Source organism: Panthera uncia (genome assembly GCF_023721935.1).
Source record: "Panthera uncia isolate 11264 chromosome B2 unlocalized genomic scaffold, Puncia_PCG_1.0 HiC_scaffold_24, whole genome shotgun sequence".
Classification (NCBI taxonomy): Eukaryota; Metazoa; Chordata; class Mammalia; order Carnivora; family Felidae; genus Panthera; species Panthera uncia.
In genome coordinates this window covers 65,311,054-65,337,626 of record NW_026057580.1, presented here as the reverse complement: position 1 = coordinate 65,337,626, position 26,573 = coordinate 65,311,054, and the positions used below count along the sequence as shown (strand labels likewise).

The following is a 26,573-nucleotide window of genomic DNA, read 5'->3' as shown; positions in this document are numbered from 1 at the left end:
AGATATTTTGAGAGAGAGACCACACTCACATAACCTTTGTTGCAGTAGATTATTATACTTGTTCTACTTTATTATTAGTTACTGTTAATATTAGTTAAATTAGTTACTGTGCCTAATTTACAAATTATAATTTATATTTATATTATAAATTATATGTATAAATCATATAAATTATAATTTACAAGTTAAACTTTATCATATATACATAGGAAAAAGACATAGTTTATATAGGGTCTGGTACTATCCAAGGTTTCAGGCATCCACCAGGGGTCTTGGAAAGTATCCCCTGTGGATAAGGGGGGAGGGGGAAATACCGTAAGCACCCTCTTCAAAAGTATCTCTTTCTAATTCCATAAACTTCACAGTTTTGTAAATTATTTAAAACAGCCTTCAAAGCCTGGGACAATTCTTTCATATCTTCACGAAACTAAACTTTGTTCTTTGAAAGTGAATTTTACAAACAAATCATTTATAATGTAAAAGCATCTATAATTCAAATGAGTTTTGTGTGGAGACCAACAAACATGAGGTAATTAAACCACAGGTTTCGGCAGGAGGGGTAAAATTAACATAAAAATGATCTTCATTGGCTTCCTAATTTGTTTCAAACTGACTCAAGACAGCTGCAAACTGCAGCTTCAAAACCTTGTTCTTAACGAGAGCCTCACTCCTATGGGTAGTTGGGGAGTGCCTACTGCCGATGAGCACACACCGTGCTCAGCGTGGGGACAAGACAGGTGCAGCCTGGATCCTCCCAAGGCTTAGAGTCTAGCCGAAGAGACCAAAAGAACAAGACAAATACAGGGGGAGGCCGGAGGAAGCACAGGCTCCTTTCTAAGGCAGATGCTTGGGAGGACAACGTTCAGACATCCAGCCCCAGGGCCCCCAAAGCTGCCACCCAGCCTAGCCTCTGGTGGCTACAATGGGGGTGGTCCCCAACATGCCCTGGCCTCCCCCAGTTCCACCCTGGCTCACGCAGAGCATCCTCTGACATCTCCATTGGACACCGTCCTGCTTGGTTGTTAAGAGCCAACTTGATTTAGCACAAAGTGCTAATTATCCCCCTTCTCTGTCACATCACCCACAAGTTGGACTTCATCTGTCCTTCCTGTTTTTCCACAAACGTTTGATCCTACATTTTCTTCACTTCTGAAACCTACCCTGGGCTGAAGCCTTGTACACACACCCGCGGCTCTGCACGGCTGAGAATGCCTTGAAGGCAAAGAACATGGGCTTAGCCACATTTTTTTTCATCTACAGCGACCAGCAGGTTATCCTTTCTATTATTTCTATCAAGCAATAGGTTCCCTCTACTATAGATTTGTGTTTTTAAAAGTCTGTTTATTGCTTCAAAGTCACAGCCTGTGAACCATCAATGTCAGGCTGACAAAAAAATCACGGACTCCAAGAACATTTTGTTAGATTTTTACCATTTTCAGAGGCCGCATGGATCCAATGTATGCTTCTTCTGTATCCCAGAAGGATAAGTCGGGGTACTCGCCAGGTTCCAGGATAAAAGGCACACCCTGAAATCCAGGGTCTTCATAAATCAGCCACCTAAGCAAGTATCAAGGAGGAAAAGAGAGGACTTGTCATTTGTTTCAGTGGCACACAGGACCCCACCGAGAAGAAGGGAAAAGAACAGGACGATGTATATCCAGACCATGTACAGTTCCACTCAGATATGAGAGCAACGTTAGATTCAAGGAGGAGTATGCCATTACATGCGCCTGTCCTTGATCTTTTACTGGTCTCCTGGTGGTTTTGTCCACTTATTTTAATTTATATTATGAATTGCTTCAGTGCAGATCTATATCACTTCAAGTAATAAAAGTAGTGATTTTGTAACACTGTATGTATTTAGAGGGGCCCAACATAGGAATCCCAAGCTTTGTTTTAAAAGGCAACATCTCGGGGCGCCTGGGTGGCGCAGTCGGTTAAGTGTTCGACTTCAGCCAGGTCACGATCTCGCGGTCTGTGAGTTCGAGCCCCGCGTCAGGCTCTGGGCTGATGGCTCGGAGCTTGGAGCCTGTTTCTGATTCTGTGTCTCCCTCTCTCTCTGCCCCTCCCCCGTTCATGCTCTGTCTCTCTCTGTCCCAAAAATAAATAAAAAACGTTGAAAAAAAAATTTAAAAAAAAAAATAAAAGGCAACATCTCAGGGCGCCTGGGTGGCTCAGTCGGGTGAGTGTCCGACTTCGGCTCAGGGCATGATCTCAGGGTTTGTGGGTTCGAGCCCCGCATCGGGCTGTGTGCTGACAGCTCAGAGCCTGGAGCCTACTTCGGATTCTGTCTCCCTCTCTCTCTCTACCCCTCTCCCACTCATTCTGTCTAAAAAAATAAATAAAACACTTAAAATAAAAAATATAAAATAAAAGGCAACGTCTCATTTGTAACCAAAGAATCGGATGTCCCACCTACTCATTTGTCACAGTACCCAAAACTAACAACAGGTAACATCTACCTAGAGCTTGCAAGAAATGCCACCTGGAATATCATCCAATCCGCACAACAATGCCGTGATGGAGGAACACTCCTGTCCCCATTTTACAGAAGAGGTGAAGTAAACTGTCCAGGGCCACACAGCTGCAAGTATCAGATGCAGGGCTGATCCAAGCCAGGCTCCTAGTCATTTTTTGGTAGCAATTTTTCTCATTCCAGAAAGTGCACATAATTCATGTGTTTTACAAGGACTCAGGATCATCACTGTGAGCAGGACAGTGCACGGTGGTACCCTGGGGGCTTTGAAGGTCTGTAAGCCTGCTTGTTCCCAGGCCCAAAAGCTTTTTGAGTTCTTGAATCTGATTTTTATGGCTTGTCAATACCACACCCTCTTATCAGGCTTGTCAGCTGTCACTTCTGCTGGGTCAGGGAAGAAGCAGCCCCACCCTCCCCTAATGTGCTAGAAACCAGGAAACCAGGAAACCAGAAAACCATGCCTGTTAGCACTGCCCCTAAAGGCTGTGCAGTCTTAACACTTTCCTAGTCCCTGGGAGGTTCTGGGAAGATGAGATAGTAGAGAAGTGACTTTTACCTAAGAGAGTTATTAATACGCCCCCTTTATACACAAATACAGAACTCTTGGTGACCACTTATCCTCTCCTAATCTTTATTAGTCTCACTAAAAGAGTCCTAGCTGGGGTATTCCAGGTACCCCAGAACACCATACCAAGGAGAAAATGGCTGCAAATAAAATCTTTTACCAGCAAAATGGGCCTCATTCACCCTCTTTGCTTTCTTCTGGCCCAAGGCACATTTTAGATGACGGGTTTTGTTAAAGATTCCCTTGGATAAATCAGTAACTTCTCTAGACTCACTAATCATACAGGGATTTACAATCAAAATCCTACTGAAGACCAGTCAATACACACACACACACACACACACACACACACACACACACACACACACACGTTGACAGACTGAGTGGTGTATGTGTGGGGATGAAAACTAATCCACATTGTTAGAAGTCAGGATGGTAGTTATACTGGGGGTATGTTCTAGAAATCCACAAATACTGGTTCTATTTCTTGATCTACATGATGTTTATACTTTGAAAATTCACTCAGGTTATACACTTATGATTTATTGTGCATTTTTTGGTACAAATCTTGTTACATACACATCAATAAAAAATTAAGAGGAAAAAAGGCTTATCTTTTAAAAAATTAGCACTGCAAGGACCCTAACCCATAAGAAAGCAGAGGCTAAGACTGGGGTCCTTTACAGCTCCCTACATTTGAAGCATGACAGGTAAGGATGCATTACATATTTTTTAGAGCTCAAACCTCACACATGCACACCACACACTGATTTCACGCCCTAACTAAATAATGGTGGTTCATCAGAAATGTTGCTATTAGGCTAATGACTCCTCCCGACTGAATGGTGGAATTTTCTGTAAACTCCATGGATGGCTCACAAACAAGTGATGGTGAGATCCTGAAATACTGCTGACCACAGTACCCTATCACGAAGCCTTTCCTTCTGTAGTTGGAGTGAGGGGTTTTATTCATCTGATACTAAACATTTCACTTTTCTTGAAGCATGTGATTTAGTTACAGAATATGTATAGAAGGAAGGTAATTTTGGGTAAAGGGGAATTTGTAAGAAAAAAAAAAAACTGAACACAAACTGATACACTTGAAAAGACTTCCTCAGTGAGCACGAAGGGCCTGTTAAGAAACTTAAACCCACACTTACGAATTTTGGGCAGACTCTGAAATCTGAAAACTCATACACAGAGCATGATTCATTTTTCCTAAATTCTATTCCAACAAGATATGTTATTCATGAGGCCATCGGGAGAGGGGGAAACTATCTTCAGGCAGTGTCAGTGTTATTTCAGTTTCTAAAGGCACTCTTGTTTTCCCATGTACTTAGGTAATGAGCTTTTACCTACATTATGAACAAGGAGTATAACTATAAAGTAGGAGCTTTTTAAAAAACCATAAATGTTATTATGTCAACAATATCCATTTGTATGTTTACAATGACTATGTATATATTGATTAAAAACATGTAATTATTCTTTTAGAAATACCCTTTAAAAAAATACCCTTTAGCCACACAAGAAAAAATAGGTCTTCTCAGGGCACCTGGGTGGCTCAGCTGGTTGAACATCCAACTTTGGCTCAGGTCATGATCTCCCAGTTCATGGGTTTGAGTTCCGTGTTGGGCTCTGTGCTGACAGCTCACAGCCTGGAGCCTGTTTCAGAGTCTGTGTCCCCCTCTCTTTCTGCCCCTCCCCTGCTCACACTGTCTCTGTCTCTCTCAAAAATAAATAAACATTAGAAAATTTTAACAATTAAAAAAATTGGTCTTCTCTTGCTCACCTTTTTTTTTTTTTTAAGTTTATTTATTTTGAGAGAGAGAGAGAGAGAGAGAGAGAGAGAGAGAGAGAGAGAGAAAATCTTAAGCAGGCTCCATGCTCAGCGTGGAGCCCAACACAGGGCTTGATCCCCTGAACTGTGAGGTCATGACCTGACCGGAAATCAAGAATTGGATGCTTAATCGACTGAGCCACCCAGGCACTGGCTTGTTCACTCATCCTTAAGCCAAAAAACAGTATTTCCATCCAGATCCTAAGTCTTATCTCCAGACATGGCTACACATGAACGTTGGCTATTTACAGAAACCAACTGGAAACTCAAAAGATTAAACACGAATGTGCCGAATTTGAGATTTTTCTAAAGAGGGTGAGCTATGGCTCTCAAAGGGAAAAAGGTCCCTTTACAGTCGAGAGTTGTAGGAGGCACCAACCTAACCAGACAAACAAACTCAGCATCGTTAATGGGAAGCTGGGTAGCACCGCCTCCTTTTGTGAGGTAACAGGCAGATGTGGCACCACCTTTGTGAAGGACCCTTTCCGAATCCGCATGTGACCATACCTCTAGACCCAACCCCTACTATGCAGAAAACTCAGGCAATACAGCAACAAGTCAAATGATTTGAGGAAACGCTCAGAGACGAAACCAGATTGTGGCATATTTCCTACGACAGCAGACCTAAATACTGCAGGGACTGATACTATAGGGTAAAACTGTAAAATGAGGGTATGAGAAAAACGCAAAATTCCAGAGCGAGGTTACATGTATGGAGGAGTCAGGCGGATGGGACCAGGGCTGGGGACGGTGAGTGGACACCATGCTAGGTCGGTGGTAGGCACACAGGGATCGGTCTTATTACTAGGCTTCATAATTCACACATATATATCTTCTTCTGTATATAGCAAATATTTCATAATAAAATTCATCAAAGAATATCTGGCCGTTAAAAACTGTCTCTTGAGTTCAGAACAGCAGCATTTTAGTGCCAGTTATGCTAAAAATTAATCCTAAATTTGAGGAAATGACTAAAGCCAGTCTTCCTTAGTTAAACAAGGAAACAAAGAGCATTGTGGAATACATGCTCTTTATGCTCCTGATAAAGTTCCAAAATTCTTTATTAGGACTATACCCCCTCAAAAGAAATGTACCCCCTGCCAAGAAGATATACCCTCACCTCTGGGAGGATGGGTACTAGCATTAGCCAGGTATTAAAACAAAGGTTTAAAAACAAATTCTACTCAACAGAATCTGAAAGAAGATTTTAGAAATTATTCAATTTTCCAGGTAAGAATTTGGCAAGCAAAACCCTTATTTTGTGTAGGTGTAGAAGAGTTTAACCCACAGTAAATAGGTTCTGGGATAAATCTCCCAACGGAATCTAAGGAAACACTTCTCTTACGTCAGTTCAGGGGACCAGTGCACCAACAGAAGCAAAATGAGCTCAGGTACTTATTATCAGTTGAATTCTCCCAACCCATCAAGACTCCCCCTGGAGATCTATAAAAGTACTAATGACCTGTTCCCAAAGCCAGCCAACCAAGTTCAACGACCCCAACTTTGAACTGACATCCAAAGTAGCTTTCTATTATCCTAACGGCAATAGAAATGAACAGCCAAAAAAAAGAGGTCTGTCCCCACACAAGCCATCGTAAACTGGATGCTACGGCAGGTTTGGGACTCCCCCTCTGTGAGACAAGTTAAACTTACTGTGAAGTAAGAGACATTACTTAGATGTAGCTCATTATGCTTCAACAGAGCCCAAGCCTGAGTCATGAAACCGTCCAGACACAGAGATTAAAATATTATGGCAGACGCCTATTTCATTCTTTTCTAAGGAAAGTGGTTGCTCTCAATTTCACATTAATACTTTGAGAAAAAAGATCTACAGATCTCTTTGATGTAGGAAAAAAAATTAAAGGCGGTGAAGATGAAGACCTTTTCTTTTGTTTAGCTTCCTCCTTTTCTTCCCAACCACTAAATATAAACAAGCCCAAGGCTCAGATGGCTTCTCTACTCCCTTTGAGATCTATCCAGTGCATGACTGAAGTACCTTCTCTGTGCTGAGGACTCTTGAATTTCTATCTCCAGCCTCCCTCTGGAACCCCAGTCCCCTGTATCCAGTCACCTTCCTGTCCTCTTACTTGGATGTACAGTTGGCACGACCAGCTTCACCTCTTTACAACTGAACTCCTGTTTTCTCCATCCCAATAAATGCTGGCGTCCCAAAGCCTAGATATTTCTCAGCCCCTCACACCCCACATACAATCTGTCTGTAAATGCTGACAGTTCTACCATGAAAATGTATCCAGAATCTGACCACTTCTCACCAGCACTAAGCCACCAAAACCTCTTGCCTATATAATTGCAACTGCCTCCTAATTGGTTTCTTTGTTTCCACTCGTCTCTATTTCTTTTTTTTTCATTTGAGAGAGAGAGAGAGAGAGAGAGAGAGAGAGAGGAAGAAAGAGCACTAGCGTGCATGCATGAGAGGGGTAGGGGTAGAGACAGAGGGAGAGAAAGAATTTTAAGCAGTCTCTGCACTGAGCACAAAGCCTGACAGAACTCCATCTCATGATCCTGAGATCGTGACCTGAGCTGAAATCAAGAGTTGGGATGCTTACCTGACTGAGCCACCAGGTGCCCTCCACTCTTGCCTCTTTACAGTTTATTTTCTACATAGTGGCTAGAGTGAGCTTTCTAAAGAACAAGTTAGATCAAAATGATCACCATGTCACTTGGAGTAATCTAAAATCCCTCCCCAAACCAGACAGGACATGAGGCCTCTCTCCCATCCCAGTCCTCCTAGCTCACTCGTCTCTAGCCACCTTGACCCCCTAAGTAGTTCCCCAAACACACCCAGCAGGGTTTCACAATGGCTTCCTGCCTGGGACACGCCCCCAGAGCCTCCCCTCTCAAACATCCCAAGGGCTGACTCTGTCCCTTCCTTGAAATGTCACCAGAGATCTTAACTGACCATCCTTCTAAAACAGCATTACTGCTGTTTCTCGGATTCGTGTTTCTTGTAGTATTTCCTATCTGACCCGTTACACAGGTATTGTTTTTTGCATATGCCATTGCCAAAAACTTTTGAGCCTTCTCTGAATATACGAATATTTATAAATTATATATGTTATCACTGAATACATTATGAATAGAAAACATACATAACAATAAAATCTTAAAAGGAGGAGATTTTAAATGAAATGGAGGGCACCTGGGTGGCTTGGCTGGTTGACCATCTAACTCTTGATTTCGGCTCAGGTCATGAGCTCACAGATCGTGGGTTTGAGCCCCGTGTCCACTAATAGTGCAGAGCCTGCTTGGGATTCTCTCTCTCCTTCTCTCTCCACCCCTCCCCTGCTTGCTTTCTCTCTCTCAAAAATAAAGTAACATCAAACAATGAATGCATGAAAGAAATATAGAGAAGCTTCAGCGTGTTTTCTTGCATCTCAGTGGATGTCTTTCCCATGCCCTGGGCTGTTTGCTCCACTTCAGAGACCACGACACTCGATACTCGGGACTGCCGCCTGCACTTTCTGTCCTAATTCCCCCCATCTGAGATATTCCCCACTTCCTTCAAAACACTCTTGCAGTTTCCTGCAATTTGTGAAACCAACCTCGTAAGGGCTCTGGACAGCATTGTGTGAAAATGTTCAAGGAAGTCAAGTACCATGTGTGTTGGCCTTGGAGGGCCTCCTGAAGTATCAGGAACACATGCTTTGAATTACCTCCTTTGAATTACCATGAAGGCAAAATCTGTTACACAGCTCGGAATGAATCAGGTTCCTCTGTGATAAGGAAATCCCAACATTAAAAACGCAGTTTTTTCCTCCCCTGCACTTCCTCCAAGAAATCGTTATTGTTTAGAAGAGAGCTGAACCATAGTGACATAGGTACAAAAGAAGCAGAATTTTATGTGCCATCTGGAAAAAAAAACCCTTTTAGTCGATCATCACTTAACAGGACAACAAATCAGAGAGTAACTTAAGTCCTTCCAGTAGTACACTCACAAAAAAGCTTCATTAAAATTGCATCTGAAATAAAATACTCACGTGCCCCTGTGTACTTTAATGGAACAAGTCTTCTGCATGATACCGAACCCCTGCATCTCTTCAGTGTCGTCAAAGTAGGAATTTAGGAGTCCTAACCCTTCTGGTTCAGTAAATAAGTCAATCTGACTAACTCTGTAATCCTGAAGGGAGAAAAAGAAGTACGCGTATATGATAATAATTACAGCATGTACTTAACTCTACAATAAGCTCGTTATTTTTTTTAAATAATTAAAATAAACTTTAAATATACACATACATTTCACAGAGCACCTGCCATTTATCCCTTCCCTGTTTTCACCCATGACTTAATAATATGTGGTCTTTTGGGGCAGCCATGTTGCTTTGGCCATATACCTCAGCAAAGATCCCCATAAATGTTCTGGAACATATTTATTCCTCTCATCCTCACTGAAAACACTGCTTAGCTTTCCTTGGTGACAGGAGTTTTAGTTGCTCTCCTCAGAAGTGACCATCCAACTCCAGAGGCTCTAGAGTCCATAGAGGGGCTGCATTTGGAGCCTTCCTCAACTGCCGTTTTGTGCCTATGAACAAACCCCTTATGGTAACTCTCCTTGACTATGATCAAAGCTCTACGATGGTGGTTTGGTCTAAGTTGTTAAAACAAAGGTACACATTTATGACTGTGGTCACTGTTCCATGTCCTGCCCAGCAAACATACTTCAAAAGGCCTCTCTTGGCTGAGTGCCTAAGTGCTAATCAAACATTTATTGAACTCTAATCTTGCTGAGCTAGGTGAACTGAGATACAGAAGAATGACACTTAGGTTGGCTCAGGGGAGGCTCTTTTAAACATAACCAAAAGGAACAAATTTAATGCACTAAAAAGGTGACCCTCTTAACTATGCAGTGACTTATGTTCATGTTTAAGCAACCACAATCCGTTGAAAAAAAAAAATCGTAACGTATCAGGAGTCATAAGTGTCCCTACCCTTTAACATGACACCATTCAGAAAAATTCACCCTAATTAAATAAATCAGAAATTTATAAATGATTAAATGCACAAAAATGTTCATACAGCATTGTTTAAAATAGTAAAAAACTAAAAACAACCAATTCCCACAAAAAAGAAGGTAAAATAAATGATGGTACATCATTTCATGGAAACCTCAAACCATATAATACGTAACATGAAAAGCATTAAGTGCATTAAGTTAGCTCTTACCAGGCAAGATAGGAGGCGCCTCTTTACCAATATGCTTCACTGCCTTTATTTACCCTCCGGCTCTGGAGAGCACCTGAACCCTCACCCACCAGATTCTGACACCGTTGCACCTCACTAAGAGAGGTCACCAAAGGGAGTGTGATCTTCAGGAAAATTATTTATAGAGAGAAAAAGGATTGCCAACCACAGTTTTAAGTAAAAAAAGGAAAACAGCACTGTACCTGTATCATGATTATAACTACAGAAAATGGAATATGGCCAAGATGGAGCAGGGAATTTAGAATAATTACGAGAAAATATCTCATGATGGTGGGATTGGGGTGATAGGTTGAAACATTGCTTTATTACCAGTATTATTTGAGCAATAAATAAAAAGGGCAGGTTAATTATCCCATGACTATAACATTTGATTTTTAATTTTTAAGAATATTTATTTTTGAGAGAGACAGAATGTGAGCGGGGGAGGGGCAGAGAGAAAGGGAGACGCAGAATCCGAAGCAGGTTCCAGGCTCTGAGCTATCAGCACACAGTGGGGCTCGAACTCACAAACTGTGCGATCATGACCTGAGCAGAAGTCAGACGGCTCAACCGACTGAGACACCCAGGCGCCCCTGTCTATCACATTTTAAAATGGGGTTCCTCAATGTTTTAAGGTTTATCACATTACATTCTTAAAACTATTAAAAGATAAATCACTTAGAATACCAATGATCATTGAAGTCACTCAGAAATGTTGATTTAAGAAACAAGTGATATTTCCCTCTGCCAAAAGCTGTTACTCATTCTTACTCATTCTCATTTTGTAACATTCCTTATCTCCCTACTGCACCCTAATGCCCATCTGTTACACAAATGGGGTTTTAATTTTCCACTTGGAAGATACCATTAACTATATTTTTAAAGGTAAAGAATCATCAAATTCCAACCGCCACAAAGACAGACAGATACAACTTCCTTATCAACAGATAAGGAACCAAGACATTTTACCCAGTCCCTAAAGTGACTTTAAGTACCTACTGTTCTTAAACCCACATGAAATCCCAGAGTTGAACTATCAACTGAATTATTTGGGGATTATTTATTTTTCCAAAATAAAATTCCTGTAAGCCACTCAAGGTAATCAGAACTCACACAGCAACTGGGGCACCTGGGTCGCTCACTCAGTTAAGCATCTGACTTCGGCTCAGGTCATGATCTCACGGTTTGAGGGTTCGAGCCCCACATCGGGCTCTGTGCTGACAGCTCGGAGCCTAGAGCCTGCTTCGGATTCTGTGTCTCCCTCTCTCTCTGCTCCTCCCCCACTCACGCTTTCTCTCTCTCAAAAATAAATAAGCATTAAAAAATAATAACAAAAAATAACTCACACAGCAACCAAAACACTAAGTAAAAGAAAAACTTATTCATATAGAATTCATCAAAATCAGGTTATTAAGTAAAATACATTTGGAGATGGAGATGGGGATGGGGGACAGGAGTAAGAAATCAATCTTCCAAATTCATCATGGAAAAAAAAAAGACTAATCAATTAGAATGTTTCTTTTCTAATTCATTTCAAGTGTACAAATGTATGGAAAATATATCCATGGAGCACCAATCAACTGTTTTTCCCATTCACTTATGTCATAAAGCGAATTTTTCTCTCAAAGTAAGTATCATCCTTGGCATTCAATAAATATTTGCTGAATCAGGGGCGCCTGGGTTGCTGAGTCGGTTAAACATCTGTTAACCGGTTCAGGTGGGTTTAGCTGAGATCATGACCTCATGATTCGTGAGTTTGAGCCCCGATTAGGTCTCTGTCCTGACAGCTCAGAGCCTGGAGTCTGCTTTGGATTCTGTGTCTCCCTCTCTCTCTGCTCCTCCCCCACTCACGTCTATGTCTCAAAAATGAATAAACAAAATAAATAAATAAATAAATAAATAGATAGATAGATAGATAGATAGATATTGGCTGAATCAGTGGATTCTGGTTTTCCCATAACCTACCTGGACTACATGTCTGAGTGAACCAATCACCACAGGCTTAGCAGACTCTGCCTCCTCGTTTCCTTCCAAAGTATCTTCTATACACCAGAGACCAGAGAGTTCCAATTCTCCTTCTTCTAAGGGAATGGAGTGCCCTTCAAAATTTGGTTTCTCATACAAAATCCAACTAAGAGTAAAACACAGCAAAACTATTAGCTACACTTGATGAGGTATTGATAACTCAAATATTCTAGCTAATAGCCTCTCTCCCCATCCACCCTGCTCTTGTCTCCCTCTCCTCCCCTTCTCTTCTCTCTCTCACAATATACACCGCAGCCAGTTATTATATATATTTTGTGGAAATTCTCCGGCAGTTAAGATGTATAAACTCTCCATAAAACTAAACTTATTGGGCATAATTAAGCCTCTGATAATCGAAAAACCATATCAGGATCTAAAAGAACTTTTGACTGTCGATACGAACATTGTAGAGCCACTAATGTGCTACAGAATTGTCAGTTAGTGAACAGTTATAAATGGTACTACATCAGATAAATGGACTTATCTTATAATGCTTTTTTCTCCTTATACATGTAGAAGATATTGCTCTTAGAGGGATTTTTACTTATATTTTAGAGCCATATCAATGGGTATATTGATATAAAGTAATATATGTTAATGGAAAGCATTTTAAAATTCCCCTTCCAAACAACAAACATCCAAACACTAAGGAAAATCTCATTTAATATAGGACAGTGCTGCTCTTAGATGCTTATACTTTTAAAAGAGAAGCCAACAAAAGTTGGGGAAAAAAAAGCACTAGCATATTAAAAATAACATTGTTAGAAAATTTGTCTTTAGCCGTATTTTTAGTCGTCAAATTTAAGAACAACAGCTAATTGTAGTTTTGTAATGAATGCGTTGAATATATAGAAAAATATTAAAATATTTAAAACCTAACAGGAAAGATGTTGCATATTTAATCAAAGAGAAAACAAACAAAAACCCTAACTAGTTTTTTAGACCACAATTGTCTAAAGCCCAACCACATTTCAAAAAAGTTTATAGATAGGTACCAAAGATAAGTATTTATGCCAGATAAGTGATTTATTAAAAATGCCTTTTCTTAATTCAACTTCCTGTGTATTTCCTAGAAGCCATCAAGCTGGTAAATAATTTTTTCACCAGTTCCTTTAATCAAAACCACCTGTTGCTGAAAAGTTGAAAAATAAATTTTAGGTTAGTCATCCAAAATGTCTTTTCTTATAGGATATTTAATATTATACCCACATGACTACTGAAGTTCTTACCAATGTCTCTGAAAATTCATAAACCAGAAGTGTTCGTGTGGACTCTGATGTGCATTAGTCCCAGCAGTGTGAAATGAGGATATATGGGAAAGGAAAGCTGTACATAAATAAGGCATCACCTCTATAAATCAGAAACGTGGTTAAAAACCGTAATATCTTAGGGGCACCTGGGTGGCTCAGTCAGTTAAGCGTCCAATTTCAGCTTAGGTCATGATCTCACAGTTGGTGAGTTCAAGCCCCCCCATTGGGCTCTGTGCTGACAGCTCAGAGCCTGGAGCCTGCTTCGGATTCTGTGTCTCCCTTTCTCTCTGCCCCTCCCTGGCTTGTGCTCTGTCTCTCTCTGTCTCTCAAAAATAAATAAATGTAAAAATAAAAAATAAATAAAAAATATTTAAAAACCGTAATTTCTTACATATGAATTTCTTTTACTACTAAGACTAGTATTTTCTGCCCTTTACATTGCTAAAGGCATAATTTTAAATGAGTACTGAAGACCAAAAAGGTAATTAAAAATGTAAAACACAAACCCTCTAAGTCAGGAACCCACAGTGCCCTTCTTACCATCCTCTGACGACCTTGACGATTACCACCGGAGAGAGGCTCCAAGAGGTACAATCCTCAATGTCACCGAAAACTTCAATGCACTCCTCAGAGACATCTGGGTCCCTGTAGATCACTACCTATAAGAAAAGGAGAGTGGCAGCACAGGATTGGACGTTATCAGACTAAAATAAAATCTAGGCTAGAAATGGAACATCATCTTACCTTTCCAGGCCGGGGATTGATTTTATTAGGAACACTTCCTCTAAGTATCTGTAATCAGATGAACAAAAACACAAGAAATTAAACTTTGTGTAAAAGTCTTCAGAGTTTCTCCACCCATGATCCTTTAAGTAAGATCATATTTTTGCCTCACAATTTATCAGTTTTGAAGCAGTGCACCTTGATCTGTGCCAAAGCTGTACTGAAGTGCTCTTTGAGTCTACACTATTAAATTAAGAGATCTTTTTCTCCTCTAACTGAATGTGCCATTTCAATTTCTCATTTAAACAGGTAGAATATTTCTACCAATTTAGAAAATTCAGGGTCCAAGAGCCAGACCTTATATCAGTCCACAGAATAAGAATTCAGCTAAGAAATTATAATTCAGATGATCTCTGTACAATCTCAAGAGAAATTATAAAGTATTAATTATGTATCTAGAAGAAGCTGAATCAGTTTTAAGTGTTTATATACTTATCCGAATCTATAAATACTGTTTTTTCACAGTAACATCTTATCACATAACAAGTATTAGTCTACATAAAAGGGGGTTTATGGTATATACCACAAAGTATATTACACACAGTATACTGAATCCTCCCTTTTTGATGGACAAAATACATTTTTTATGACTCTAAAATTAATCATTTTCAAGACGAGCTGACAAGACCAGTAAAACCAGAAATGCATAATAAAAATAGTAATTACACATGAAAAAATATTATAAAACATGAACTACTTTCAATGCTGACCAGGATGCTTATTTTAAGGACTGCCTTTGATCTGATCACTCTTGCACCATGGCACAGGAAAGCATGCCAAAGACCACAAGAAGGCCTCAGGAGAGCATTATTAGAAATCCAAACGGCATATACTTATTTATATATACACATTAGAAGTAGATAAGCTGAAGACAAAGCCTGAAATTTAAAACAAAATTCAGGTAAGACAATAAAGACAGAATAGTTATAGAATAAACAAAGCCCAAGACCTACGGAAAAACAAAAAATAAAATTTTTTAATCATAAAAAGACCTAGAGAAAGTATAAAGCACTTCGTCTGCTTCTCCTTTTTACTTGATCTGGCGTGATTTTTCAAGAGATTCCAGAGGGAAACTGTGTATTCTGTTGTCAGACTCACCAGACTGCTGTCAGATAAGAGAAGTGATCAAAGAATGATTAAAAAGAGAAAATAAGGCTGGAATGAATGGGAAGTAGACCAGTGGAAATTTTGCGCTTGAGAGAAACACTCAAAAATCTTATGATTTCTGAGCGCTATGTGCTGATTCAATTTTGTTTGTTTACAGCAGTGGTTCTCAAAGCGTGGTCCCGGGGCCCTTGAAGGATCTCCAAAAACCTTTCAGGAAGTCACTGAGGTCAAAAATGTTCTCATATTATGAGAACACTTCTTATTAAGAAGGGGGGATTTTCCTTTTCAGTCTCTTTCTCTCACAAGAGCATGGTAGAATTTTCCAGATGGTCCAGGACATGTGATGGTATAACTTCTCTGATGCCTTAATAGAAGGTGCTTGTGTGTTCTCATGACTTAAACTCTTCTTAGTATTAATTTCTTTTCTTTTTTTTTTTTTTTAATATTATCGTCAATTTGGCTAAAATACAGTATAAACAGTGTGCTCCTGGTTTGGGGGTAGATTCCTGTGATTCATCGTCCACACACAACATCCAGTGCTCATCCCAACAAGTGCCCTCTTCAATGCTCATCACCCATTTTCCCCTCTCCCCTATGCACCCCCCTCCCCTCCATCAACCCTCAGGTTGTTCTGTGTATTTAAGAGTCTGTATTTAAGGTTTGCCTCCCTCTCTGTTTGAAACTATTTCTTCCCCTTCCCTTCCCCCATGGTCTTCTGTTAAGTTTCTCAACTTCTATATATGAGTGAAAACATATCTGTCTCTCTCCGACTTATTTCACTCAGCATAATACCCTCCCAGTTCCACCACGTTGCTGCAAATGGCAGGATTTAATTTCTAATGTAATAAATTCCAATAAGCAGAACCCATATGGACAAAAGCTCTTTGGTGTCCTCAACAATTTTTAAATAGGAAAGTGTCCTGAGACCAAAAAGTTTGCAAATTTTTGAAAAGAGGGATCTGAACTTCCACAGGATACCCAACCGTACATTTTGAAAGAGCTTCCAAAATTATATTCTATGACAGGCTCGAGCCAAAGGCCACGCAGCAAACAGAAACGTGCCGTACTCCCTGTAAAATGAGGAAGGGGGCACAGGATCGGAATTGACTGGCTGTGCGAGGCGGCCGGAACAGAGGTCCACTCCAGTTTTGGGGCTAGCACAGCCGCCCTCTGGAACTTACATTCTGCCTTCCTCATTCATGGTCTTCCCTCCACTTGAGCATTAAGTGAGGTAACAGAAAGACACATTCGCACCAAAAACTCAGTAAAGAAAACAACTTCTGGAAATCAGGTAAAGGAAGATGGAGAAATCATAATTGTTCCTCAAAATCCTGTTCCGCTGTCCTCTCTATCACATTGAGGGAAAGACTCAGTGCAGACCAAAAGCCTTTATGCTTCCACACCTTTGTAGAAAAAAATGTTTCCCTGATGAAACTTCCAAATAAAGAGAAATTAGTTCCTGGATTATACGGGATAATCATCTATTGCTACTTATGGGAAGAAAGAGTGAATCTTACATCGCAAGAGAAGGGATTAGGAAGATTTCTTGGTGGGGGCTTTTTTCAATAAATGAAACAGCTTTACAAATATTCAAAATTCTAAGTACAACACGGAGCATTTTTACGCAGAACCAGGTAAGAGAGAACATCTGGTCTGTCTCTGAACTCTCAAGGTACCTTACCTACACCTTTCAGAATACAACATATAAATTCATTAGCTTTAAAACATTTGTAGCTCATTTTTCCTGCTACACTACTAAAACCTTGAAGACAGAATCTAAGTGCCCTTCTTCCTCCCTAGCAGTCTCTTCTACACATAGTAGGTTTTCAATGTGATAAATGAACAGCAAACTCTCATTCACACGCATACCCATTTGAAAGAACACGAATGGCTTGTCATCTCTCTCTCCTCTCATTTCATAAACACCCCCAATAAATGGTAATATGTTGCTACTTACGGTTGGATCTGATAATGACATTGCAGAAAAAGACACGCTTGGGTCAAACCGGCCAGATTTGAAAAGACCCATCAAGTCTGTGTCGCTATTTCCATAGTTTGGCAAGTTTGACTTAAGAACACTTTCGACATGATTAGCTTTTTCCAGATCATCGCTGTTCTTCAGTTTAGAAAATTCAGAAAATTTCATTTCTGGCAAGTGTGGATTGCTTCGTGAGCCCAGATCTTCGTTGGCTTCCTCTTTTGGCAGGTATTTCTCCATGTAGCCTGGACTTTTCAAACCCAAAGGAGACGGATTTGTGGTGTTGAAGTTGAAGACCTTTACGCTGTTGGCTGGAAGGTTTGGCTGTTCTTTGTCTGAACCGCAGGGCGGGGCACCCTCGGCCCCGGGCTGCAACGGCAAAGACCGAGAAAGAGAACTGTTCTGAGAAGCACCGAAAGATGTGGTCATAGTACTGACTGATGTCACAGAGGGAGAAAAGATTTTGTCGTGTGGTAAAGAAGATAACATGCTTGAGAAGAGTGCACTTTTTTCTAGCCTAGATCTCTTAACGCCCCCATTTGTAATCTCTTTGTTCTCTTTGTCATTTGTTTCTGGAGCCAGCAGAGGTTCGTCTTTCCCATTAGTGTGAGTGTACAAGGACTTGAAAAGAATACTCTGCTCGGTGGATGTACGTTTGGGCCTCAGTTTGGATTTTGTGTCAAGGTTCTGCATCAGCTGTAAGGCCGGTGACATTTCTGGCTGGTTTTCCCTTTTCTTCCCCAAACCAAAGGTAAACACGTTGGGATCTAACACCTTTTCCAAATTGTCCTCGTGAATAGGAGGCATGACAAAGTGAGGGGCAGGAGAGTTTGGCACCCTGGACTTCTTTTTCTTCTGAGGCACACAGACCGTGCTGTCCATCTTTTTGATAATTTCAGTGAATTTTTCCATATCGGAAGAAGAATCAAATACACTATCATCGCTACCAGCAGAAATGTTCAAAAGACTGGCAGGGCTGTCCTGGCCATTCGCAACATTCCGATGTGGACTTTGAGGAGCTTCTGAAGGATTTCGGTCACCAGAGGAGCTGACAGGGCTGGATTCAGTCTTCAGGGCTCTTCTGTCGCCCTGACTTTGAGCCTGGATAGGCAGAGTTTTCTCTGGTTCTGGCGGCATAACTTGTGGGCCAGATTTCGCTGCGTGTTCCTCTTTGCAGTGAGTGTGTTTGGGTGATGTGCTCTCGTTGCCCAGAACTTCCTCTTTCTGGGGAGCACAGCTTGCAACAGAAACCACTTCAAGTTCATCGTTGTGGCAACTTGGCAACTGTGCTTCTCTAACTGCAGAGATCTCTGAGAGGACCTGGGGGCCTACATCCTGGGTGTTCTCCACGGGGAGCATGAAGGATTGGACCTGGACAAGGACCTTGGACGGACCCTCAGTGCCCACGGCTCCCGGGCTGTGCTCTGTGGACAAAGGAGGGCTTGCTTCTCCTCCTTCTCCTGCAAGTTTGGAGGGGGGCACGTTCTCATCATTCTTTTGTGACAGAACACATCCATTATGGTTTTCTGACACTTTTAGATCAGTGCATGGAAAATTGCTCATGGTAGCTTCAACACATGTGTCTTTGGGTGCAGGCTGTGAAAGAGAAAGCCTGTTAGATGACTCAGCTGGGGGCTGTGAGTCAGAAAACGTATCCTGGGGCTTTGGTCCGGCTGTTGGAGGGGACTCTTTGGTATCAAGAAGGGCGGGAATGTCTTCTGCTGGATCAGTCATATTTTTGAGTACAAGTCTTTTGCTGTCTGCAGGCTTTGAGTCATCCTCTCCTAAGAGCTTGTGGTCCTTAACAGGAATCAGAGCAGTAACCACTGCTTCGGAAGGGCAGCCAGCATCTGTTTGCACATCTGCTCTATCACCTTGGGTAAGCGGACAACCAAGAGCTTGACCCTCGGCGGGCTCGCCTTCTGATCCTCCTGCACCGGGGCTCCCGGCTGCTGGTACAATCTCCTCTTCAGTAACTTTGGATTCTGCAGAGGTTTCCTTCACCCGCATACCATTCTGGTGACTACTTGGCATTACTTTCTTTTCGGATTGCTCCATTTCCTTGGCTTTTTTGGCTAAGTTCAGCTTCGCCCTCCCGACAAATGTTTTATTAGAGGCAGGAGTGTTCCTTGTGCCTCGAATGTCAGCATGTCTTGGACTACTGTTTGCCCGTTTGTTTTCAAACAAGGAGATTTTGTTGGCAGTGTTTCCTTTATGAACTGGCTGGCTAAATGGATTATGCTCATTTCCCAAGCTGTCAGGATTCTTAGGGGTTTTAAGATTTAGTTCCACATGTTTGGGCTTGGCAGGGCTGCAAAAATAAAGCAGGAAGATAAAGTTATTGGCCTAGTTTTAAAAAGTGAACATACCAATTTATTCCAAAACCAACATCTTTCTGGTATAGAACATTTGTTTTTTCATGAGACTATTTTTTTTAATGCTTATTTAATTTTGAGACACAGAGAAATAGAGCACAAGTGGGGGAGGGGCAGAGAGACAGAGACACAGAATCTGAAGCAGGCTCCAGGTTCTGAGCTGTCAGCACAGAGGCCGATGCGGGCCTCGAACTCACAAACCGTGAGATCATGACCTGAGCTGAAGTCGGACGCTTAACCGACTGAGCCACCCAGGCGCCCCTCATGAGACTTTTATTATTATTATTATTATTATTATAACCTCATGAGACTATTTTTAAACAATCCTAAAGACTCTATCAACTACTTTTATTCTTTTTTTTTTTTTATTTTTTTTTTAACGTTTTTATTTATTTTTGAGACAGAGAGAGACAGAGCATGAACGGGGAGGGGCAGAGAGAGAGGGAGACACAGAATCGGAAGCAGGCTCCAGGCTCTGAGCCATCAGCCCAGAGCCCGATGCGGGGCTGGAACTCACGGACTGCGAGATCGTGACCTGAGCCAAAGTCAGACGCTTAACCGACTAAGCCACCCAGGCTCCCCTTTTTATTCTTTTTTAAAGTTTATTTTTGAGAGAGACAGAGACAGTGTGAGTTGGGGAGGGGCAGAGAGAGAGGGAGAGTGAGAATCCCAAGCAGGCTCTGCACTGTCAGCATAGAGCCCAACGTGGAGCTTGAACTCAAGAACCATGAGATCACGACCTGAACCGAAACCAAGAGTCGGAGGCTTAACTGTCTGAGCCACCCAGGTGCCTCACACTATCAACTATTTTTAACAGATGTTTTGCTTCTGTATGATTTAACTAAGAAAGTCTGGAGGTAGGAGGTTAGCAAGTTTATCAAGTACCTAGTAATGTGAGCACAGTGCTCAACACTAGAGTCTGAAGACATCTTATGGCCTGAAGAACATTAGAATGAATTTAAATATTTAATGTACTCCCTTATTTTAAATATGTAAATGATTTTTACATATCATTGTAAACATCAGTTGAATATTTTCATTTCATCATAACTTTTTAAACATTATTTCACAAAGCTAGATTATAAAAATATTTATTATTTACCTCTTTGGCTATTTTATTCCCTCCATCTTCTTTCATGTAACTTTATTCTGATTATATAAGTGTGTTCACTACAGAACGTTTGGAAAATGTAAAAATGAAAAATCACTCACAATCCTACCACTCAATCTCCCTGTTAACATTTTAGTATAATTCAGAATCTGTATGTATAGTAAAATATTTTTTAACAGAATTGGGATTATTCTGTTCATAGAGCTTCAGATCTCATCTTTCAGAAAAAGATTAATCTTATATTTCATATTTTTAACACTTTTTAAGTTACTAAAAATTTGAAAAGTTTTTTATAACTCTACATAAAAGTTTCATCATATAGATGTACCATACTTTACTTTCATTACTCAATTGTTGGTTTTGTCATCATTTTTTGGGCAAAGGGAGTTTCCCCTTGCTCTATAAACTATTACTTTTCTTGGTTGTAATTACCCTCTCGTGGAAATCAAAAATCTTTGAATGTACATACTGTCTTCTTTCTGAGAAACAACATGTTCTCTGCATGACATTAGCCAGCTCTGGTCCTAGCTCATAACACTAATTATCTGTGTGAGCTTGGTCAAGTTAACTCACTGGACTGGCTACCTTCTCTATCTGCAAAGCACAAACGAACTAGATAGTTTAGAACAGAGTTCCTCCCTGTACCCCACACACCCCAAGTTATGGCTGAAGGAATTCTTGGAGTTCTCTTCAACGGCTACAGTAGGGACCATAGAGACTGATGAAAGGGGTTGCTGGCCAGCCTCACTCCTTTCAACCAGAATCATTTCTACTTATCTGCTTCATACAGCACTTTTATATAAGCTTTCCTAGAAAAATGGACTCCAAAGCTAAAAACAAAAAAATGTCTAAACCACGGGTCTCGTGGTTTATAAAACGAAGAGATACTAACCACTAACAATCACTGACACAACTTGAGAAACACTGTGCTTGCCTAATGTACAATTTTATACATTCTCTTTTAAGACGAGGAAATTAAAGCCTAGAGAAGGTAGGTATTTTGCCAGAAGTCACACAGCTAGTGAGTGACAGGGTCATAATTTGAAACCAGGTGTTCTGGTTTCAGATGCCATGCTCCTGACCACTCAACTCTTCTGCTTCTTCAGACCTCAGGGACCAAATCTGGTCCTTCCCAGCTTTACATATTCAAGAAGTTAATGAATTATCACGAGATCTATAAAATTAAGCCATCATATTTTGGAGGCCACCTTGATAATGGGAATACAAAGTAGAGAAGCACTGAAATCTCATGGTGCCTCCACATGGATTCACTGGCCTTCAGGAAGGAGGAGCCTTTTGAAGGAACAGGCAGTAGGACTTTGGGAGAGATTCCTTATCCTTTGGGACAAAATGAGAAGACTGAGGGGCGCCTGTGTGGCTCAATCAGTTAAGCATCTGACTTTTGATTTTGGCTCAGGTCATGACCTCATGTCAGGCTCTGAGCCGCTGACAATGCGGAGCCTGCTTGGGATTCTCGGTCTCCCTCTCTCTCTGCCCTCCCCCATCCCCTCTCAAAAATAAATAAATAAACATTACAAAAAAAAAAAAAAAAAAGAGAGAAGACTTGAGAAGTTCTTCCCAAATACAGCATTAAGAATTTAGGCTTTATTTTTAGGAATTTTATTTAAATACTAAATTTGATATATTCTTTTAGGCATTGCTTTCCCCTATATCTATCTCCATAAGATAGCCAGGCTCCCTCATGGTGGGCCCAGATCTTAAATTGAAAAGGAAAATTAACTTATAAGCACTGCCTCGAAGATTAAATTCTAAAGCCAGTGGATTAGAAAAGCAGAGTTTACAGATGTCACCAGTTAGTGAGGGATGTTCACATACCAGGAAATACACATTTTAAAAATTCTCACAAATCAGCTCAAGGAACAAACATCAAAGTAGATCTTGTGATGTAAATGGAAAATGCTGCAGGTTAGACAACTAACTACCTTAAGGACAGGAAACACATCTACATATTAAAGATTTACACCAAGATCAAAATATATTTTACAACCAAACTTTCTGTGCTATTAAGTTCTGCTACCACGAGTCACTACAATTAACCTAGCTCAAACTGATTAAAAGGAAGGCTTCTGTAATTCATGTTGTAATGCCTTTATTATAACGTGAGAGGGGAAAATCTGGTGTCTAAAAGCTGTGGTTAGCAGAGGAAAATTCTCCATATTCTAAACATACCACTGTTAAGAATCACAACATTTCACACTTGGTAGAGACTTGAAGATGCAAATTTTCTAAAAGCATCAAGAAACATGCTGCTGCATAGTCATCTTTCAGGGAATATAAAATAATTTTAACACTTAAGATGCAAATTGTTTTTAAAAATAATCTGAGTAACATCTCTTCTTGAAATACAATCAGAGGAAAAAAACTGGAAAAAAATCCATCAAAGAGGAAAAAAAACTAGAAGGAATTAATTTCCCATTTCAATAGTTTGTCGATTCACCAAGTGCAACGCCCTGTGGAAAACACAAATAAGCCAAATGCCTGACAAAGGGAAAGTTTTAGGTAGAAAATAATCTGCATGGAGAAAAAGACATGTGGTTTAGTTCTTGTACAGTAAACATCACTTTTATAAGAGTTTCATTATAAGATCTGTGAGTTTCATTATAAGATTGCTTCCCAGGTTTGTTTACTCCCGAGCAGTGTAACATTTCTGGTTTTTCCACTGGTGTTTTCTGATTGGAAGACCAGTAAGGGTAAGAAACAGCTACACATACAGCAACTCTTCTCAGGCTCACCCTTAGGAGGTCTGAATGTCTGTCACACTGGCCTTCTACAAATAATTGGCATCATTCACTCTGGTTATTTCTCTGACACAGCCGTTACAGAATAAATAGCTGACTTTATCAAAGGTCTCCAGGGTGGCAGCTGGTGAGGTAGCTCAAATTACTCATTAAGCAGGTTGTCCCTCAAGTGTTTACCAAACAGACCTCCTACTCTAAAGCTTATGTATCCAACAGTTCAAATGGAATGAAACCCATTCGGTTTAAGCATCAAAATGCTGTGAAAACACAAGCTCTTTTAATAAATGTGTAAATGCAGGAAAAACTTGAGGAGTTTAGATGTTTATTTTTCACAGGTGCGAACTGGGAGGTGAGGAAGTGAGAGTATGGCAAGGGGAGAATCTTGAGTTCTAAAAAGAGCCCTCCCTACCCCATCCACCTATACAAACCACATTTAGCATCAAGGCGCAACAAGCCCATCTCCAGAAAGCCAAGAGAGATTTCTTCGGGCTTTATACCTCCCCGGCCTTTACAGCCAGCACCCCACTTCGCAGTTCCAACAGCTATCACCTCATAGAGATATTTATCTGTGTCTTGCCCTGCCAGAGTGGGCCATAAACTTCTCAAGGGCAATATACTGAATCATAGTATCAGTTTTTCCCCATAGTCCCTGGCACCATACCATGCACAGAAGGTACTCAATAAATATTTGGGGGGGGGGGCGGAAATCAATGAACTTAACAGCAGGTAGCCAAACTGTTGTTGAGCTTGATCCTTCCCATGTGTCATTTTAAGTCTCCCAGTAAGAACCTGGTCCTTTCTCCATTTCAATAACTAAGAATTACTTGTCAACCTGGGGGCAAAAACACCTCTCTCAACTCCCGAATATTCTAAGAAGAGGACTTAGAAAAAAAAATTTTTTTTCTTTCAAGCTGCACTAAATTCCAGAAAAAGTTATGTGAATTATCTTAAACTCACCCACGTCAAAGCTCCTGGGTCATAGTGAACATAAGAGTGTTTGCTCCATGTTTTCAAATTCACTGCATAGGCGTCAAGAGTGCCCTATCCAAGAATGCTGGTGTACATTTTGAATAAAGATTTAGCTCCGGTCAGGCCAAGCAGTCTTCTTTCAGTTAATTATGTAAACATCCAGCCTCAAGAGATTTTTACATTCATTCAGCTTAAATCTACCAAAACAGTTAATGAACAACCCAGGAGGCTCCCAAAGTGCCATCTTAAACTTCGTTAACTAGCCCTTCACTTCTTTCCAACACAGAGGGGAAAAGTTCAGTGCAGAGAGAGAGCTCTTCCACAAACGCAAAGACCCCGAGGCCCCCGGAAACGCCCCTCGGCACGTGAGCTGAGACCCACAGCTCCACCAGGCCCCAACCCGCCGCTACTTACAGGGTCACTTTAGTGGTCACCGTCGACCTGCCCACACCGAAATGGTTCCTGGGCTTCAAGCTCTCGGCGTCAGAACCACCGGCCGACCTGCCCAGCTCTTTGCTTCGACTTGCTTCTCCCCGGCCGTCGAAGTGGTTGGGGAGCAGGCCCCTCTTGTGCTCGGGCTTGATCTCCGGCAGCAGCGAGCTGCTCTTGACCGTGAGCTCTCGGGGGATGACACGGGCCGCCTCCTCCCCGTTGTCCCCCGCGGCACCCTTGGCGGCCGGGTCGGGCGCCGGCGCCCTCTTGGGGGGGGACTCCTTGGCGGGAGCCCGAGGGCCGCCTGCAGGCGAGGTGGGCGCGGCCTCGGGGACCCGGCTCTTGCCCCTCCTCTTGGTGGGAGACGAGGCCTGCGGCGGCTGCTTGCCGCGCTCCGACTCCCCGCGGAGCTGCCCTCTGGAACCGGGGCTGGGCTTGGACTCCGCGCTCGCAGCAGAGGCAACGCCCCCGTCGGGGGCCGCCCGCGGAGATTTCACTTTCTTTTCCGCGGAGCCGTTCTCGGTGGCCGCGTTTGGCGCCACCTCGTAGTCGAACACCGCGTCGTCCCTGCCCGCGCTGTCGGGCGGCGCCGTGTCGGCCCCGGGGGAGTCGGTGGATTTCTGCGACCTTCTCCGCCTGCCCGACCTGCGGCCGCCGGGCCTCTTCTCCATGTCGTCGGAATCGCCGAAATCTTCTGCCCCCGGAGTAATCGCCACCGGCTCGTCCACCTGTGCCACTTCTGTCTTGCTCAAGTAGATGTCCAAAGTTAACACTGTGGCGGGATGGGTGCGCTCGCCAGGCCGGCAATGTTGTCCTTGGGTCCCGGCTTTGCCGTCTGCCTGCGCTGAGCCAGCGCGGTTCCCCTCGCCCTCCGCCGGTGGGTCACCTGGAGGAGCGGCCGCGTCCTCGGGGGAGCGGCTGCGCGTGGCTTGGGGCCCCACAGGGACTGCCCCGGCACACACACGGGGGGCTGTGTCGGTGGCCTCCCTTAGTCCAGCCCCGGAACTCTCCCTGGTGGGCGACCCCGGCACACTCTTCGCACCCTGGGCTGTCTCCTGCTGGAAGTCAGTGCCCGGTGAAGCGTCCTCCGCCGGGCTGCGGGCCAGCGTCTCTGCGTTCTCTTGCCTGGAGGAATTTTCTGGTGAGGAATGCAGCTGCTTGGCAGCGGTGGTGGCACCTGGGAAAGACTCTCCCTCTGCCTCCAGAGGTTCTAATTGGAGTGAATCACATTCATGGCACTGCTGCCCAGCCGCCGCCGCTGCCTGGCTGCTCGTGCAAGGTGACAGCTTGGCGTCAGGGGGGTCCACCTGTACACAGGTCTCCGGGTGCTCCTCCGACCCCTGGGGCTTCTCCTGCGGGGAGCCCTCCTCACACGTGTCAGTTTGCTTTGGTTGGTTGCCCAGAGGTTTACTCTTCTCATTCTCTCTTTCTGGGGGGTTGGAAGAGGCTACATCTTTGGGAGACACTGATTTGGCACTGGAGCTGGTGGGACTCTGTAACCCGTTTCTGCTGGTCCTTCTCCTTCCTGCCGTGAACAGATTGCCAAGTTTCCCCAAAACTGGCTTCCTTTTGTTTTCTTCTGGTGGTTGTGCTCTGGACTGGAAAATAAAAGGGATTGGGGGAGAGAAACTATAAAAAATCTGGGTTTTCCCCTCTTTAATAGTAAGTACATAGCAGAACTACAAGCCAAAATGGTAACAGACC

The 26,573-nt window shown here is 42.3% G+C and overlaps 1 protein-coding gene across 1 annotated transcript in view; it reads right to left on the bottom strand.

The window, feature by feature from the left end:
* The window catches only part of CRYBG1 (crystallin beta-gamma domain containing 1), a 187,396-nt gene that overhangs the window by 27,852 nt on the left and 132,971 nt on the right, over positions 1-26,573 (bottom strand). The window contains exons 3-9 of the mRNA XM_049654077.1: positions 24,852-26,467; positions 17,203-19,534; positions 14,100-14,147; positions 13,896-14,014; positions 12,046-12,211; positions 8,880-9,019; positions 1,431-1,557 (exon numbers count right to left, since the gene is read on the bottom strand). Coding sequence (XP_049510034.1) covers positions 1,431-1,557; positions 8,880-9,019; positions 12,046-12,211; positions 13,896-14,014; positions 14,100-14,147; positions 17,203-19,534; positions 24,852-26,467 — 4,548 coding nt within the window. The remainder of the gene's footprint in view (positions 1-1,430; positions 1,558-8,879; positions 9,020-12,045; positions 12,212-13,895; positions 14,015-14,099; positions 14,148-17,202; positions 19,535-24,851; positions 26,468-26,573) is intronic.